Source organism: Echiichthys vipera (assembly GCF_963691815.1).
Source record: "Echiichthys vipera genome assembly, chromosome: 16".
Lineage (NCBI taxonomy): Eukaryota > Metazoa > Chordata > Actinopteri > Perciformes > Trachinidae > Echiichthys > Echiichthys vipera.
This window is the reverse complement of record NC_139841.1, coordinates 11264148-11281448: the sequence shown is the minus strand read 5'-3', so window position 1 is coordinate 11281448 and position 17301 is coordinate 11264148. Positions and strand designations below refer to the sequence as shown.

The 17301-nt window shown below is 40.1% G+C and overlaps 1 protein-coding gene across 3 annotated transcripts in view; it reads left to right on the top strand.

Moving 5' to 3' along the window:
• The first annotated feature begins 1775 nt into the window (after positions 1 to 1775).
• Positions 1776 to 17301, top strand: part of phf24 (PHD finger protein 24) — a 36498-nt gene continuing 20972 nt past the window's right edge. For all 3 annotated transcript variants that reach the window (XM_083930341.1, XM_083930340.1, XM_083930339.1), the window contains exons 1-2: positions 1776 to 2094; positions 13890 to 14305. In XM_083930341.1, coding sequence (XP_083786467.1) covers positions 13892 to 14305 — 414 coding nt within the window. In that variant the 5' untranslated portion in view covers positions 1776 to 2094; positions 13890 to 13891. The remainder of the gene's footprint in view (positions 2095 to 13889; positions 14306 to 17301) is intronic.

The window sequence follows — 17301 nt, the reverse complement described above, 5'->3', positions numbered from 1 at the left end:
CTATTAGTGAAAAATAAAAATATTTCTAATTATTGAACATGATGAGCCGAAAAGTAATATTGTGGGCAAAATGAATCCCACTGTATGTTTAAAGAACTGAGATAATATACTCAGAATCATTCAGATGCACAATTGTAGACAGTTTTGTGTTATATTGTAGGAGTAATTGAGGCATACTATACATATAGTGCAAAAACTAATTAGTTGTTTAATAGTAGACTGACAGAAAATCAATCGCCAGCAGTTTTGATAATTAGTTAAACGTTCAAAGCATTTATCAAGCAAAAATGCCAAACATACTGGTTCCAGCTTCTCACATGTAAGGATGTGCTGTTTTTGTATCATTAATGTCAACGTCAATGACAATGGGTTTTGAAATAAACAGCACAAAGACATCACAGTGGGCTATGAGTAATTGTGATTGGACATTTTTAAGTATTACCAGATTTTTTTGGACACGTATCTGTAATTTGTGTGGTCTTTTTTGTCTGTCTTATTCAAACTTGACGCCTGTATTGCTGGGGGACCCAATGACAAGTTTTGTGTCCAATAAGGTGCAATATGGATAGAAAACAAGTAACTTTACATTTCGGCCTATAACTCTTGAAGTGTTTGTCGCAAAAAACAAAACTTTCTTTCCTGGATTCTGTGGGTCCAGACTAACCTATCCCCACAAGCCACACCCATTTGCGTCTAGATCAATTTTCTGACATTCCATACAGTTTCAATAGCTTGCCCTCAACGTTTGCTCAAATGCATTCAGAACTCTGTGCGATATTGCAACCATATTTGGTGGACATGTGTATGTAGATATGATTTCTTGGGCCAATAGGTGGCACTGTAACAGCATCATCTTACTATAAAGAAAGGAAACTGTCTGTTGGATGAACGATTCTTAAAATGTGCAAAGGACATATACAGTCTTCACACTTGGCAGGTGGATTTCTGAGGACCCAGGGGAGTGAAGTGTCCTGTGTGAAGTTGTTCAGATTTCTGTTCTGGAACACATGTGGGGGCCAAGCGATCAGCGGCTCTGTACAGGCACTGCTCTCATGTTCAGTATATAGTCTGGGGCATATTTTCTGTTGCTTAAAGCTGTTCTTAGCTGTATGGCATGTCACACAGCATTTAGTAAAAAAGTTGAACATGAACAACTCCGTCTCCCTCCGAAGTCCTTTCCTCGTCCCCCTGCCTGACCTGACACGTACTCCACTCATTTTGTGGAAAAACACTTGAGAATGACACACTTTCTGTTTAATACCAATCTGAAAAACAAAACAAAACATTGTTAGTTGTATTACAGTAGCTATGTTTAATCTGTACTGTGCAGATGCGGCTCTGCATAAATAATATGCCTCAATGTCACACATATGCTAAATTCTGACTCCAGGCTGTTCCTACTGTGACACATACCCCAACACCACCTCTTATGCCAAAAGAAATGTGACTCAATGGGATTCGAAACCTGATCCCTTATTAGGTTTTAAATGTGTGACATACTGTAATTGGCTGCTGAGAAATTTTTATGTCGTCATGAACTGTAGGGTCCTGGTGGTCCCGACCAATCAAGACACTCCGGGTTCAAGCTTGAGAAGCACAAGTTGTTCTAAATGATCCCCGCAAAAGTTGTCGGTCTCCCTGGAGGGGGGGGAGGCTGCAAAATATGATGGTTATAAATCCGTGATTGAACTTCAGTGGCCGCCTATGAGTCTCCTCCTGCCTCCAACTGCGTGTCTGCTCAGATGCTGAGGGAGTAGCTCAGAAATAAAGGAGGGTGGAGGAAGGAGGGGACAAAAAAAATAGAAAAGGAAAAATATTTCAGCACCGGAGCTGTCCGCTTCTCCTGGAGAAGTCTCTATTCCCACTTAGAGAAGAAGCTGCTTCCGACTGTATATTTTCTCAGTGGGACTGTGAGGGGGACAGGAATAATAAAGTGCCGTGCCATTCATCTCTCCGCGGGGCTTCAGACGGGCGAGTAACGGCGCACATACTTCATTCGAACAAAAATCTTGCCATGCTTGACGGCCGGACTTGAGGCAGAAAGGACAAAGTCTCCAGATAAGTCGAGGTGAACAGCAGCCTTTACACTTTACGGTGAGTAAACACACACACACACACACACACACACACACACACACACACACACTGCTCTTTAAAAGGTTACATAACAAACTGAGAACTGCCATGAGGGACCCTATGCTGGTCTAGATCTTTTTTTATGAGTTGCATTCATGAGCTGTGACGGGACTCGTGCATACGTATGTGCACTGGGAAGCCCCATTACAGATGCTTACATGGGATGAATATGTAGGTCAGCTTCCACATGGGTGTGGATGCGCGTCGCGGTTGCTATCAAACTACACTTCACAGCCATACCGTGTCCCTGCGTCTGTGTTCCTTTCATTTAACAACGGTGCTGTGTAGTAAAAAAAGAAAAGAAAAACAAAGCAGAAAATGGAGTGCAAAGACAAAATTCGGGGAGTTGGTGGAGTATTGGCGCACGTACGTCATCGGGAGAAACAGTGTTAAAGCACCAGGCGTTTTTTCCCCCTATGATACAGGAAGTTGTATCAATGAAAGATTCTGCAACTAATGGCATGGCTGGATAATTCGGATTCCCCCAGCCCGCTCTGTCCACTTTCCCCCAGCACTGTCCCACAGGGGAGTGATGCTGTCCATTAAGCTCTCCATCAGTCTTTTCCTTACAACCCTATTGTTGTTATCTCCCAGCCCTTATAGGTCCACAGACAAGCCAATTTCAGTGTTAACCTTGGAGTGAATCCTGCTCCCTGCTCTGACAGATCCCTGCAGCATGAGCTGCTTCACTGCCGCCTGCTCTGTGGTCATTGTCAAACTCTCTCAGAGCATTTTTGGTTGGCACAGCCTCTCTTCCTGGCAGTGCCTCAATGCCAACGTGATGTCTCCAGTGTAACGATGCATTGAGATTTAAATTCCTCCTCCATTCAGGCACTTTTTTCCCCTCTCCGTTCACAGGCTGAATTTCAAACCTTGCCTGCATATGTTGAACCTTGAGCATATAATGTTTTTTTTGGTGGATAATGTTGGTGTTGTGTTCAGGTACGATGATAGGAGAGGAGGCGATGACATGCCAGAGGGAGAGTTGTTGTTTCACGCACATAGCAGGCTTTTTTCTTCCAGAAGAAATAAGGAGTCAGCACAGACCAGGTGGCAGCAAAAGAATCCTACTTAATCTCTTGTATTTGATTTTTTTGGCTCTGTGTGTCCAAGTGTGTGTACATCTGCATGTTTTAAATGGCTGTTAATGATTCCGCTCACTCGCTATTACAGGGATAAGGGTGAACTCGTTAGTGTAATTAGTTCCAGATCTTTGCTTCCCTGGTCTGTGGGTGAGATCTTTGGCTAAAGGGGGATTCATTCCCATGAAAAGGCATGCTTTGTGGTGCTTCCATTCAAACCCCCCCCCCCCCCCCCCATCCCCACCCTACCCTGAAACAAGGAATGAAAAGGAGGGCTGGTTGGGATTCTAATCAGCACATAGCAGCACATTACAGTGACATCCAACCGCTTTGGAAAGGGAATCATACAGTCAGAGGAACACTAACTCCCATAACACTGGAGCAAAGCCAGATACAGATTAGTAAGCTTTTCATGCTTTTATGATGTAAAATGTTTGTTAACATAGCAGTGTCAGACTAATGTGGCTTGAAAACAGGATCTGTTCTCTAGAGGGGTAAACAGAACCGAAAATTGAAGATTTAAATGATTGTGTTTTTGCTTTATTATGTGTCATGATCCAATCCGATACGATACCTGGGCTGAGCGTATTGGCCGATATCCGATACCGATCCTTCTGTTGAATGAATGAACCGTATACCTTGCCATGTGAGTGAAGGCATCTGGCTTGACATAAACATTTAGCCTTGTTAAAAAGGTAACAAATTAACACAGATATAAATGTACTTAATATTACTTATCAACAAATAACAAAGTGTACATTAGCAGCAAAAAGACATGAATAACACTTCCATGTAAAGTGCACTGCAAACAGATAATTACAATGTAACTTAAAACCCTAACTGGTGTTGCACACATATAATTTAAGTGACTAGATCGCTTTAACCCGATTGCTGTGAATGATATTAATAAAAAAGAAATGACTGGATCAGAATGCTGGATCAACCTCATTCTTCCGATATCTGATCCAGCTAATTACTCAATATTGGAGCCGATATTCGATCCAGGTATCGGATCGGTGCATCTCTAGTTCCTATCCTTACCTGGGCACTCAAGGGGTTCCAAAACTTAAAGTGAACTTATCTTATTTTTCAACCCGGACAATATTTCCCCATGTTTTCGTTGATCACCTATTGACAGAGAAATCCTGTAGAGTTGCTAGCAGCCAGATATGGCTAACACTGAGTAGTTTCGGGTGGAGCGCTGAACCATCTCAAAATATCACCAAACCTCTGCAGTAGCATGATAAGAGTACTTACACATAAAACGAAGCACCAACAGCGTAGTTAGTGAACCTTGACTTTATTAAAAAAGACCGTTTGAGAGGCAGCCCAAACAAGTCGATTACCGAATGCACTGGAGTTCAGTTCAAGGAGGACATTTTTTAATAAACTTCGGGTTCACTAACTACGTTGTTGTTGCTTTGTTTTCTTTTGTGTAGGGACTGCTATCATGCTACTGCAGAGTTTTGGTGCAAATTTGAGCAGTATTAATGGTTAAAAAAGCAGTCCATAATGTAGTCATATGCTTATAATAATAACTAGCTGAACCTGTCAGTGGCAAAAACAGGCTCTTTTAGTGGATGTACCTTGACGGTGCATAATTGCCCCATAGGATACATAGGATTACACTGCAGCTCATTGCAAGCTGCAGGGCTCTCGCTCAATACTGGACCGATTTCAAAAACTGTTGTTCCCATTAGCTACTTAGACACTAAAACCTGGAAAAATAGTTTGAAATATACAGAAGTTCCTTTTAAGGTGTCCTAAGATGGTTAAATGGATCATAGACAATAAAAAAATCAGTTACACATTTTTCCTTGACTTTACTCCAAGTAAAGTACAGGATACATTTATATACTAAATTACGTTTTCTTTGGAGAACATGTGCAATTATTAGGTCCACCATTAAAGCTGAAGATATTTAGCTACATTGTTGAATGTGGCAATCTGTCACGTAACTGCAGCAACATCCTCTCAGGTTTTCTCAGTGGCACATGGCCAGCTAAATGTACCTGACCTGGTTGTATGAACAATTCTAGCTGAAAGAATAATCCATTTCAAAAAGCAAACTAATTTGTTGTAGAGTAACTAATTGTTAACACTGATGTTTGTTAGTGCTGGATTATTTTCCGTAGACTGGCTGTTATATGAGCTTCTGCAGACAGCAATGACATCCCCATAGAGACACTTGGGCAGCAGACAACTGAATACTAATATAGTCCTTAAGGTGTCCCTGTTGGCCTCTATTACAGTGCCTGCTGCTTACAGGAGAAGATAGATTCCCTTTCAAACTAAAGATTAATCTCCTGTATAAGAATCATATACTCAGTTCTTGCCACCAGCCTATGTGACATAAATAGATCCACCAACATGCTTCTTTTTTTGGGTCTAACAATCACAGAATGACTTCAGGTGGAGTTACGTATTTCACAAACGCAGTGACGATAGAAGTCCAGTGTGTTGGAGAACTGATATAGTTGGAGGAAGTGTGTTTGGCCCCGACATGGTCTGGTAGTGTTAAATTAATAAGTGTGGATGGGCTACAAAAGGATTACTCAGAGGAGCAGAAAAAAATCACAAAGATTTGAAGAGCACTTTGGTGCCACCTCCCTCTGAAATCATCAATATTTAATTAAACCAAGATGCTCCTGAGAGCTTCGTCATCTGAGAGCTCGTCACACTCAATTGCTGACATAAATCAAGAGCCAGGTTATATACTGGACGTAAAATGTTTCTTAGACTCATGTGCAAAAAGTATTTAAAGAGTCAGAAAATGGGGAAACAGGGAAAGAAAAGTGGAGGATTCATTTATCCATATTTTGAATATGGATGAATCTAAAAGAATCCAAGATCATGTCTCTCGACACACAAAAACGAGTGAGTTGCTGCTATATCTCACCATCTTGAAAATATTCTGTCGCAGTGCAGCTTGACGGATTAACATTTCCTCAGCCATATATGTCAGGTTTTGCCCCAAGGAGCGGCTCTGTTTTCCTACCCTTCATCCAGATATTTTTTTCATCCAGGGGCATTTAAATCATTCAGAGGGGTCCGGAGAAAGAGAGCACAGCAGCAGAGGCAGCTGCTCCTGGAGTACACTGAATGTCAAGCCTGAGGGAGTTTTATCCCATCCTCCTCAGCTTGTATTGCCCTCAAATGTAATATTAAGGGCTGCATTTGGGTGACTGCTGAGTCTTAGTGGCATCACTTATTTTGATATATTTGTCATTTGAAGGAAAGATTGCCATTCATCACAACTTATATCTGGCACCAAAGAAATAAAAGAAACCAAAAAAAACATGGGCAGTCACATGGCCAAACTGGTTGTAAACAATCAGATAGGTCAGCTACAAATGTATGTTAATAATCGTTAATTGGAAATACCACAGAGGACAAAATGCATTTATAGCACCTTTCTAGTACTCTGGCCACTTGAGGTGCTTTTACACCACTTGTAACATTCACCCATGGGGAGCAATTTGTGGTTCAATGTCTTGCTCAAGGACACTACGACATGCGGACCGGAGGAGCCAGGGATCGATCTGTCGTCCCCTTGAATGAAGGATGATCCGCTCTACCTCTGAGCCAGAGCTAATTACTCTAAACATTATCAATTACTTGCTACTTATTCCTCACCCAACTGCTACCTTAATTTCTGAGTACTAGCCAATCAGAGACACAGTATAGTGGGTCATTCTTCACCATCCTGGGAAAAAGGTGTTGGTGTACTGGAACAGTCTGTCAACAGACTGAAGACAAAACTGATACCAACCATTCATCAAACTCACAGTAAAATGGTGAACAAGCCCAGCCCAAATTGTTGAAGTAATAGAGCATTAATGGCTTCAGTAACAGTACTGGATTTATTTAAGGAAGCCAGCCTTTAACTCAGTAGCTTGTGGTGGATGTTTTCAACTTGGATAATAATTTTCCAGCTGGCCTCAAACTGTGTCTTCCAAATAACTTTGGCTAACATGGGGCTGTGTTTAAAACCTGTATCTTAGTGTTGTCAGATTTCAGCAATTAACTTTCTTGAGTATAATATTATTATTACAGATTGGTTGATTGCCAAAACTAAAAAAGAAAGAAAAGAGATTGTATAAACCATTTGATTGACATGTGCCTTTTCTGTAGATGCTCACTGCAGTGCTTTCATGCATGGAAAACAAAAGCATAATCTTTTTCTCTTGTGAGTATAAAGTGCATGCAGGTGTTGAGCTTCACAAATGTTGCTGTCAGGCAGGAAAAAAGGCTTGAGTGGTTTGACAGGCTTGTGGTCAAAGGCTTTAGGATCTCAGACTTCTAAGACCAAGTGGCAGGTTGCTTAGTGCTATCTAATAGACTAAGGTATCAAAGCCAGGCACCGACCCATTTGTGTCAGAACAGACTTATAAAGGGAGAGAAAAAAAAACAAGGCCCTTATTTAAAATTCACAAGTTAACCTGAAAATGACAAGGTCTTTTGTGTGCTCAGATATTTCTTCCTCAGCAGTGGCTTCACCTCCAGCTTTGTTTGATGAATGCAAAATTGTAAGAGGTACATGGTTTTCTAGCATCTTGTCTTCATCTTCCCTCTGGCGCCATACAATCCCCCTGTACCTACATAAGTGTACATTTCCATTAAAATATGTTATTGAATTGTTATGAAAAATGAGGTGGGGCATGGTATTTATAATGCAGGAGGCATGGATCTATTTCATTTTTTATTCTATGTATATATATATATGTTTAGTTTTGGAGTTATGATTGTCATTGGATAATGAAATTATGTTTGTGCTATTTACTGCTGGCATCGATTTGATGGAGTGCATTGAGACCTTGGGGCTTGTAATAGCACTTAGTTTATTGTTATTGTTTCTTATTTTCCTCCCAGTGTTTATGAAGCATTTGCTGTCCATTAAAGAATAATTTGTTTATTGTAGATTATCTCATTTAAAATGGCACGGTCCATTATCTGCACTGCGCAGTAATTGAGGATCCAGCTGTGGTGGTAGCATCTAACCAATATATCAACTATATCATTATTGTAAGGCTTGCCCTTAAGCATAGAAAAGCTTTCAAACTTTCTTTTTTCCTTGGGTTCATGTTCTCAAAGAGGTGGCAGTTTACAAGTTAACATGGTGTCTGGTTGTACTCTGCTCCAAACCAGAGTGGGAAGGTCACTTCAGTGGATAATTAAGTCCCTATAATAATCAGTCTGCCATTCTTTATTGCTGTCACCACGTAGTCTGGATTTACAATGCATAATATGACCTGTTAGGAAGCTTCTGCTGAGAGATTGTTATATACTCAAGTGGTTCAAACAATGTCCAAGCTAGGGCTATCTTGACATTTTCAAAATGTTAGCAGCGTGGTTGGTGGGATAGCAATATAAGTCAGTTCACCACTATGGTCCAGACTCATGAAGGACTCGATGGATTACCATGAAATGTTGTACAGACATTCATGGTTTCTACTGACTTTGGTGATATCCTGACTTTACCCAGCACCGCCATTTTTTTTTTTTTCAGTGAAATGTTTCAACACCTGTTCGGGAGATTGTCACAAAATATTTTAAATGCCTCCTTTTTACTACAATAGTTTACAGCAGGGGTTTTCAATGGGCCAAGGGTCCCTTAGCTGAAAGAGAGAGACAGAGCTACACATTGAGTTGCATATTAAACTGGGCCTACTGTACAAAAACGTATAGGGTGGCCCAAAGCCTATATAGATTTGTATGTCTACCTTACAACTGTAGGGCAGTAAGCCTCATCATTTTTCTCTTTCTTTTATTCACAAATAGACAGATTTATCTTTTTTGATAATATATTGCATTCACATTAATGTATACATTCAGACATATTACAATTTTTGAAAAAATTCTAAAACTAATAAATATGACCACCCACAGAATGATGTTTGGAATTAGTTAACGCTAGAAAAATAAGCATAATTTGAGAAAAAATCTGAAAAATTAAAGATAGGATTTATCATGTTAATTACCTCATACCTTCAGATTTACTTGCCACCCCTTTGCCATGACCCCTAAGTTACCCTATGTAAGTACCAATGGTACCAATTATGTGAATGCTCCTCAAAGTGCTGGATATAGTCCTGAAATGGAAACTAACCTTCGATGCGCATACAGTTCTTCAACATGGAGTGTCTGCATACAAGGACATGGTCATACACTAGAGTACATAGAAATATAAATTTAGCTTAACACCGCTTTGTTGATGAAGATACAGTAGATACCATATACATTATCAGTTTGTTAGTTACAGTTTGTTGTCTGTAACTAACAGACAACTTGTTGTCTTTCATCTTCTCATCTCTCTCTAGTTTTCCTGTTTAGCTCACCGTCTCTATCAAAAAGGCTAAAAAAAAGTTGTACAATGTACCATTTTTGGACAGTGATACTGGTGAAGATACGGTGAATTCTTAACTTGGTCATTAATAGGCATTATGAAACATTGTTGTTGTTATCTTTCCCCTATTAACCCAAAACCAATCTAACTACTGCTGCATTAAAATAATGGAGCAGAATATTTCATATGAAGCTCATTTGTGCTAAGCCCACTGAGCTGATTGTCATTCCTGCTGTTAGGATTACAGCCTATCCAGAATATGTGTATTTAAAACATTGTATAGTCTCAGCATGTTGCTGTCCCTCATTAGACTGCAAGAGACTTTCTTTCTATGAAGACTGGCCTTTCAAATTAATTGGTTATCCTTGAGGAAGACAGTCAGTCCCAATGTTTTCTTTTCCACAGAGCAGAGCAAGGCTTAGCAGTTAGTATATGAATCTGGCAAAAGCTGATTTTGTTTTATTGTCTGGCCTGTTACTGGAGGGTTTTTCACCATCATCTGCACATTTTTTCACTTTTTGTCCAACTTTGAGCACCTCCTTCATTTCTGTTTTGCACTGTGTTACATTACAGTCCATCAACAACACACTTGAGTGATTTTAGTAGGCATGTTGGCATTTTGGAGTACCCCATTTAGTCATTTTGCCAGTGAGGACATACGTCATACCCAAAACATGGTTAAAACTAGTCTGATGGAACACAGTATATAAATCCCTACCAGCTGTAGAAGTGCTAAGTACAGCTAACTTGACCTTTGACCTCACTTTATAGAGGAAATGGAGATAAAGTGCAATGATCAATAATGTATCACTTTGCCTCTGTTTTGTCTGCATGAAAGCCAGCCAAAGAAGAACAAAAAAATCAAGAAGTTTTTGATTTTGGTTTGCATTATCTGAGATAGTGTGATTTCACTGGACTATCCATAGATATTTTTTAGTTTTTTTGTTGGATCGTTTAAATGTACGAAAGACAGAGCAGCCAGCATTGAAGTCTGTATGATACAAATGAGTGTTGTATCTTCTACAGTTTATGAAGCACCTGGAGTCCACCAGCTGCCTGATACATAAGGTCTGGAAGGCTATTAGAGTCTTAGTCGGGGAGGAAGAGAGAGGGAATGACTCCCATTTCACTTCAGATAAATGCGATTGAATTTCACACAAGCACTTATGTGCAGCGTAGATGGATGGGATTGCATTTGAGAGCAAAGACACATATCCCATAAGTACCATGTAATCAACTTGAATCCACGAGGCGCCTTTTTACAGTAATGGAATTCACAGTTGTGTCTCACTTAAGTGGAAATTAGAACTAAGTCAGTTTCTGCATCTTTCCTTTTTTTCTACCATTTTCTGCACAGTGTAGCAAATCTTACGGTGTAAGATTTCACCTTACGTGTTATGCAATCACTTGAAAAGATTTGGGACAAAGTTCCTTGCAAGTGCAGGTGTTGGCAGATGCTAGCACAATGACAAAAGAAAAAGAATCATGCCATGATTAAGTATCATAATAACGAGCATTGATATGCTGTGAATTTCATTTTATTTTTATTATCACTCTTTTATTGCTAAAATCAAACGGGAGCAATAACATTGGCAATCTAATTGTCTTTGCTTTTATTACAAATGTTTGGCAGTCCTGGTTCGTTTTAATAACCAGCAAAAACTCAGTGAAGAGAGAGTAAAGGTCATTTTTTCCTCTGGGATTGATAAAGTTGATCTTGTCCGATATTATCTTGAATAATTGCATTAGGAGAACAGTCGGGATTGAGGAGAAGTGATGTCAGATATAGATGGATGGATGGACTCAGCAAGTTGTGACGATTGATACTGCGCATGAGCATTGAGCATGCACAGTGTGGCACACATTTCATATGCACATACACCAAAGGTTAACTCTCTATTATCTGAACTCTTAGTAAGACCTGGCCTCCTGACACAAGTTAATGTACCGATCAGAGGGAAAGGGGATGTTTCTTGCTGGACCATAGGTTGAAGAAGATGACCTTTAGTTGGAGGGTCATGCAAGCAGAAAGTAGGCAATTGGATGGGAAACGCCTTTCCAATTCCATTCAACAATATGGCTGTTAAGTCTGACGTTACACCCTTTCAAAATTCGATTACTGGGTCCAAACGCTCCGTAACCCGACCGTTGTTGTCTGTTTTGTTTCATTGATCACCTCTGTCATCAGTTAGACATCTTTTTAATCGAAAAGACAGACGTAAAATGACAATTAGATTGTTTTTTAAAAACTCTGATCTGATCAAACAACGGGGAACACGGCACTGCTGCATTGTAGAAATACGAGGCCTGGACTGGCTTGGACCCGTAAATAATATTTTGAAAGGGTGTTACGTAGCGTTTTAACAGCTGGATTGTATCAGGATGAAGGCAAAGGATTCAAAACCTCGATAAAAAGCAGTTTTGTCATATGAACTTCGGACAATGTCTGATGAATCAGGTCCAGACGTTGTCTTAAATTGCCCCTAGACACAACAGGAGATTGTCTGTGTCAGGCCATAGACTGTATAAAAAAATGGACGTAGCATCATTTCCTCTCACCAAAAAAGGACATGCATGTGACGTTGGGGGGAGGGAGATATGTCCGTCTAGCTGACATATACCTCTGAGGAGAAGTGAGGGCCAGCGGCTAGCTGTCACTTAAGAGGCCGTGCCCCTAATTTTTCTTTTTTTCTTCGCCCTCAAATATTTGTACTCTTCCAGTTCCGCACCTTGCGCATTAAAGAAACAACATCATCAAAACATTCACTTACTCCCTGTGAATTCTCAAAGTGAAGCTCACATGGACTTGTGGGAGCCGGCAGAGTAAAGTCTGTTTAATGTCCAGTTTGGAGAGATACACAATGTATATGTTGATGTCCGATAGAGCCCTGTATATATACCCTTTATACTTTTACCCGTATATCAAGATAATAGGCTTATATGACAGTAAGTGCATGACATCCTTTCGCATGATGAGTTGTGGAGAGCCACAGACACATTAAAGCAAAGTATTGATCTCTGCATCGACAAGTGCAGTATCCCTTACTCATGATGCTATGAAGAGGGACCAGGCAACATAGACACACTTACTTATGTTTTCTCAAACATCTGCCACCATTGCACAGGCCCTATTCTGGATTTGAAAACTCAAAACCTGTTGTATATACAGTATATATATATATATATATATATATTTACAGTATATATATAAATGCAATGTATTGTTTTTGCAGCGTGCTGTGAGTTGTGGGATCTAGGTTCTTAGTTTCCAACTTTTATATTTATCCCCAAAGCAATTTCAGTCATAAGCAACTGGACTTGGTTATTTGTCTTTTACCTTTTGTATTTGTCACTCGAATCATTCTGGCAAAAAAAAAGTAATCTCAGTAAATATAAACATCTTCCTGCCGATTGAACATTGAAGTGCTTGCAGTGAGTCACACAAATGTTGGAAGAGGAGCAGATGGGCAGGCTTTATTAGTAATAAGGAGAGGAGTTCAGGGAGATTTGGAAAGAAGGGAGCTGTTAGTGAGTATGGAAAGAAAAATACACGCAGTAACTCTTAAGATGCGATGTGCACAGAGAGTAAATATTTTCATTGGTTGATAATCTCATGTCTGTCTGCATCAAACTCTCACCTTGTCCTTACTGTATTTCTTTAAAACAAAACATGATTGCAACAGAGAAAACTTCAGTTAGTTTGTCCTCATTATGTGCTTTTATCAGCCCGTCTTTCAAGAGTATTACTCATTCTTAAAATGACGGATCAGGTCCAGGACATATCCATTTGATGGGAGGTACCACTGAAGGACATTAATGTGGCATATATGGTTGGAGTTTTTTTGCATATGTATCTGTCTTGAATACAACGTTAGTTGAGTTTAGTTGCCCAGAGAACCTGTTTACACAATACGCTTCTTACTGTGAGGGGCGTGGTCTGTATTTGTGTTTTGTTTGACCTTCTTACTGCTTTCAACAGCCTGATCACAATCCAGCAATATTTGAATGAATCCAAATCTGATGACAGCTGGGGGTTTGTTTGCTTTTTTGCTTATTGCCAAACACACAACAGCTGCACAGTCCTGATGATGCAGACTAGCTGGCTCATTTGAGAGTTTTATATGTAAATGATACTCAGGAATGTTTGGTTTACTTTCACCTTTAATTTGGTTTGATAAGACATCAATATGAAGTTATATATTGTTGAATATTAATGGAAATACAATTATCTAGGGCTTAAATATTGGATAATAACTGTGCTTTTGTAAGGTCACTGTTCAACTTGTGTAACTGTTCGGTCTCTTCCTCTCTCCATATGTCTGTAGTTATGGGAGTGCTCATGTCAAAAAAGCAGCAGGTGGAGAAGGTGCAGAAATGCAACGCTGTCGTCTCTGCCTTCCAGGCGGGCATCAAAGACCGTCCTGCCCCCGCCAAACAGGCAGATGGAGAAGCGGAGATAGGTGATGGTAATGCCAAACCTTCAGCCAGTCCTGATGAGAAAAACACAGAGGAGTCAGAGCAAGAGGAGGCGGACAACAGCCCGGGTCCATCAACCTCGGCGCCAGTGAGGGACGAGTGTAAGATCAACCAGGAGGCTTGGTCAAGGTTACGGGATGGGAAAGGAGTGGAGCCAGAAGATCTCGACAAGAGCCATCAGCTCACGCCACCTGCTTTCGTCCGGCCCAAAAGAGAAGCCGACGATGACCAGCCTGTAGAGGTGGAGCTGAAAAAGAAAGAGCAGGTATTAATTGATGTCCTAAATAGAGCAGTGACTAAGGATCTTAATTACTTAAATGGGAGATTTACAAAATTCATTTAACTTTGAGAAGACACACAATATCCAAATCCTGGAATTAAAGAGGTGTCTGCAAGATCTCCATAGCAGCAGCAGCAGCAGCAGCAGCAGTAGCAGCAGCACATTATCTCTTTTCCTCCATTGAGTTGAGGCATTATGATAAAGTGACTCTTAAACTTTATCTAAACACCCTTGTTGAAGGTGAGAAAGTAATAGCATAAAGTTTTTTGATGGTTTTTTTATGGCTTTTTATTTCCAAATGTTGCGCGAGAGGGCTCTTCACAGCGAGCACGTTGTGGGCGGGATGCTTAGGCTGACTCAGAAAGGTGACCATTTCCACAGTGACGCTGACTAACAGGGGGTGAAGTTCACAGGAGCGCTGACACCATCAGGTTTTCTATTTTGTAATGGTAAACATTGCCTGAATACTTGCTGCATTGTGATGCAACAAGAGGCACAGAAATAAAAGTGCCTACCTCACAATAATAATAGCTTGAGAATTTTGAAAGGTTGAAACCAAATGCAAATGGTATCCATACTACAATGGGTAAAGCAGTATTATGGGATTTGCCAGGTTAGTGCTCCTGATGGGTGGGTTTGTTTGGTATGGCGGTAAATTGGTTAGAGTACTCAGCTCTTCCCTCCAAAGTCCCACCCTCTTCCCCGTGCCTGACCTCTGACACTCCCTCCTCCCCTGAAACTTGCATTAAGAGAGAAATGCTGTTTTCCTGTGCCATGGGAAGTCCGAATTTTTGGACCTCCAACTAGGCAAAGTTCGCTGGATTGCCTGTCAAAGGCACACATGCATTCCAGTGCACTTTGCCTAGTCAGAGGTCCGAAACTTCCCAATATTTCTTTTCGGACAGAATAAAATGATTGGTCATTTATCAGAAATATATGAGAATTGAATATTGATAACACCTGGTGGATTTCTTTTGCAATTTAGTGTGCCATACGCTTATTAGAAGCATTTTAAGATTACAAAAGAAAAGTGTAAAAATGCCAGAAAGGGAAGAATAGCTTTAAATGGTGTTTCATTAAGTCCATCTCATTGAAGGTTCTGTATCTTTATTAGCAACTCGCTCTTTATTGGCAGATGCTACAGTAGTAGTTTTATCACGTTCATAAACTTAACAAAGTAGTTTTATCAGGGGCAGATACAGGATTATGGGAGATCCGAGACTTAGCCCAGAAGGAGGAAAGACGTATATGCAAAGTTCTGTTTTTTTTTTTGTTTTTGTTTTTTATTGCTGATACAGAAAATAGGTGTTAAAACTCATCACAAGCATAATATTCATATTAAAATGATCTTGCAGTGCATGTAATCCTGATTGACATCTCATAAACTTCAGAGGTGAAAAACAAACAAACAAGAAGTTCATTTTATTCTCTTACGTATACTCTTCTAAACTCCTTTTCATCTTGTGTCAAGTCATTTTTACTTCACTGTCCACTCCTTTCCTTCCCAGCATTAGTTTGATACCTTCAGTACAAGACTCAGTTCTAACTCACTTTCATCTCCTGTGTTATGTTTTCTCACTTTCTCTTCAAGAGATGACACTGAGTTTAGAGCAGAGTCTTGTAGGCCTACTGAATATATCAAACTAATTCTGGAAAGGAAAGTTACTTTACTCAAAAATTACTTCTGAACACAAGAGATGAAACTGAGTTTAGAAGAACGGAGAGGTGCCAGCCAGCATCAAATGTAAATAAAATTTTTTGTTTGTTTGTTTTTCGGCTCTGAAGTTTATCAGATGTCAATCAGGATTAAATGCACTGCAAGATCATTTTTATTTGAATATAATGCTTATGATTGGTTTGACATCTTTTTTGTTTCATATTTTCTTTTTTCAGTGGATGCAACACACTATAAAAAGTTAAAAAAACTTAAACTTTATCAGTCCGTTACTTGTCACACACAGAGTGTTAATCCAAAAATTCACAGACCTGTAACATCTGTTCCGGCATTGGCGTTGCTGGAGGGTCGTTGTGCCGCTGCAGAAATTTTTTTTCCATCATCTTTTATGTGTAGCTATTTCCATCTGACAAATCGGACAGATCTCGATTTGAACTCGCGGAATCGTCACAGGAAACAGAATCAGAGAGGAGGACATACTTCTTCTCGGCGGGGCAGGCTATAAACGCAGGTTATTTTCCGCTGCTGCTGCCTCTCTGTTGGACTCCGGTACTGCAGGAAGTATACACTTCAGACACAGGTGCGTTCAGGGGAGGGAGACTGACATAAACTGTGTTGAGCTTTTTTCCAACTACTGTAAACATTCAGGGCTTTGGCAAAACAGCCGAGGCTTGAGCCCAAGTAGCCATGCCCTAACCCCGCCCCTGAGTTTTATTATTATTTTTTTATATTATTAATTAACCTGACTCAGCCAGATGGATTGATTCACATAATTGGCATTTGCTCTGCATATCCATCTGGGAACTCTTGGCTGGAGAGCTGATTAGATAAATCATCAACGTACTAACAGAGAATTAGGGTAAAGCTTAGAAAGTAAACATGTCGGTAAAGGATGTTTGCCGTTACATGAATTTACACAATTTTAGGTGCATGGTCCATATTCCAACAGGATCCAATAGAAAAAAGTGTTAGCGAGCGGCTTGCTCGATAGCTGCGCTCATCTCATCCGCGGCAGCCGGCATGCTGTTTACACTGAACAGTCGCTTGACATTTCTTAGCAAATTTATGCTTCGAAGAGTCTGAATCTTTTCCACTTTAGAGCCATACTCCCCTCAATTAAGAGCCATACTCCCCAAAATGTCAATTGTGCACAAGATACCACACATTTCAATGGACAGACTCCAAGGACAGGCATGGCCTTTCTTTCGCACAACTGACAACAATTGATCCTCTCTCTATCTCACTAAGTTAAAGAGCAGCTAAATTCACCATGAAGCATTATATCCAACATATAACTGTGTGACAT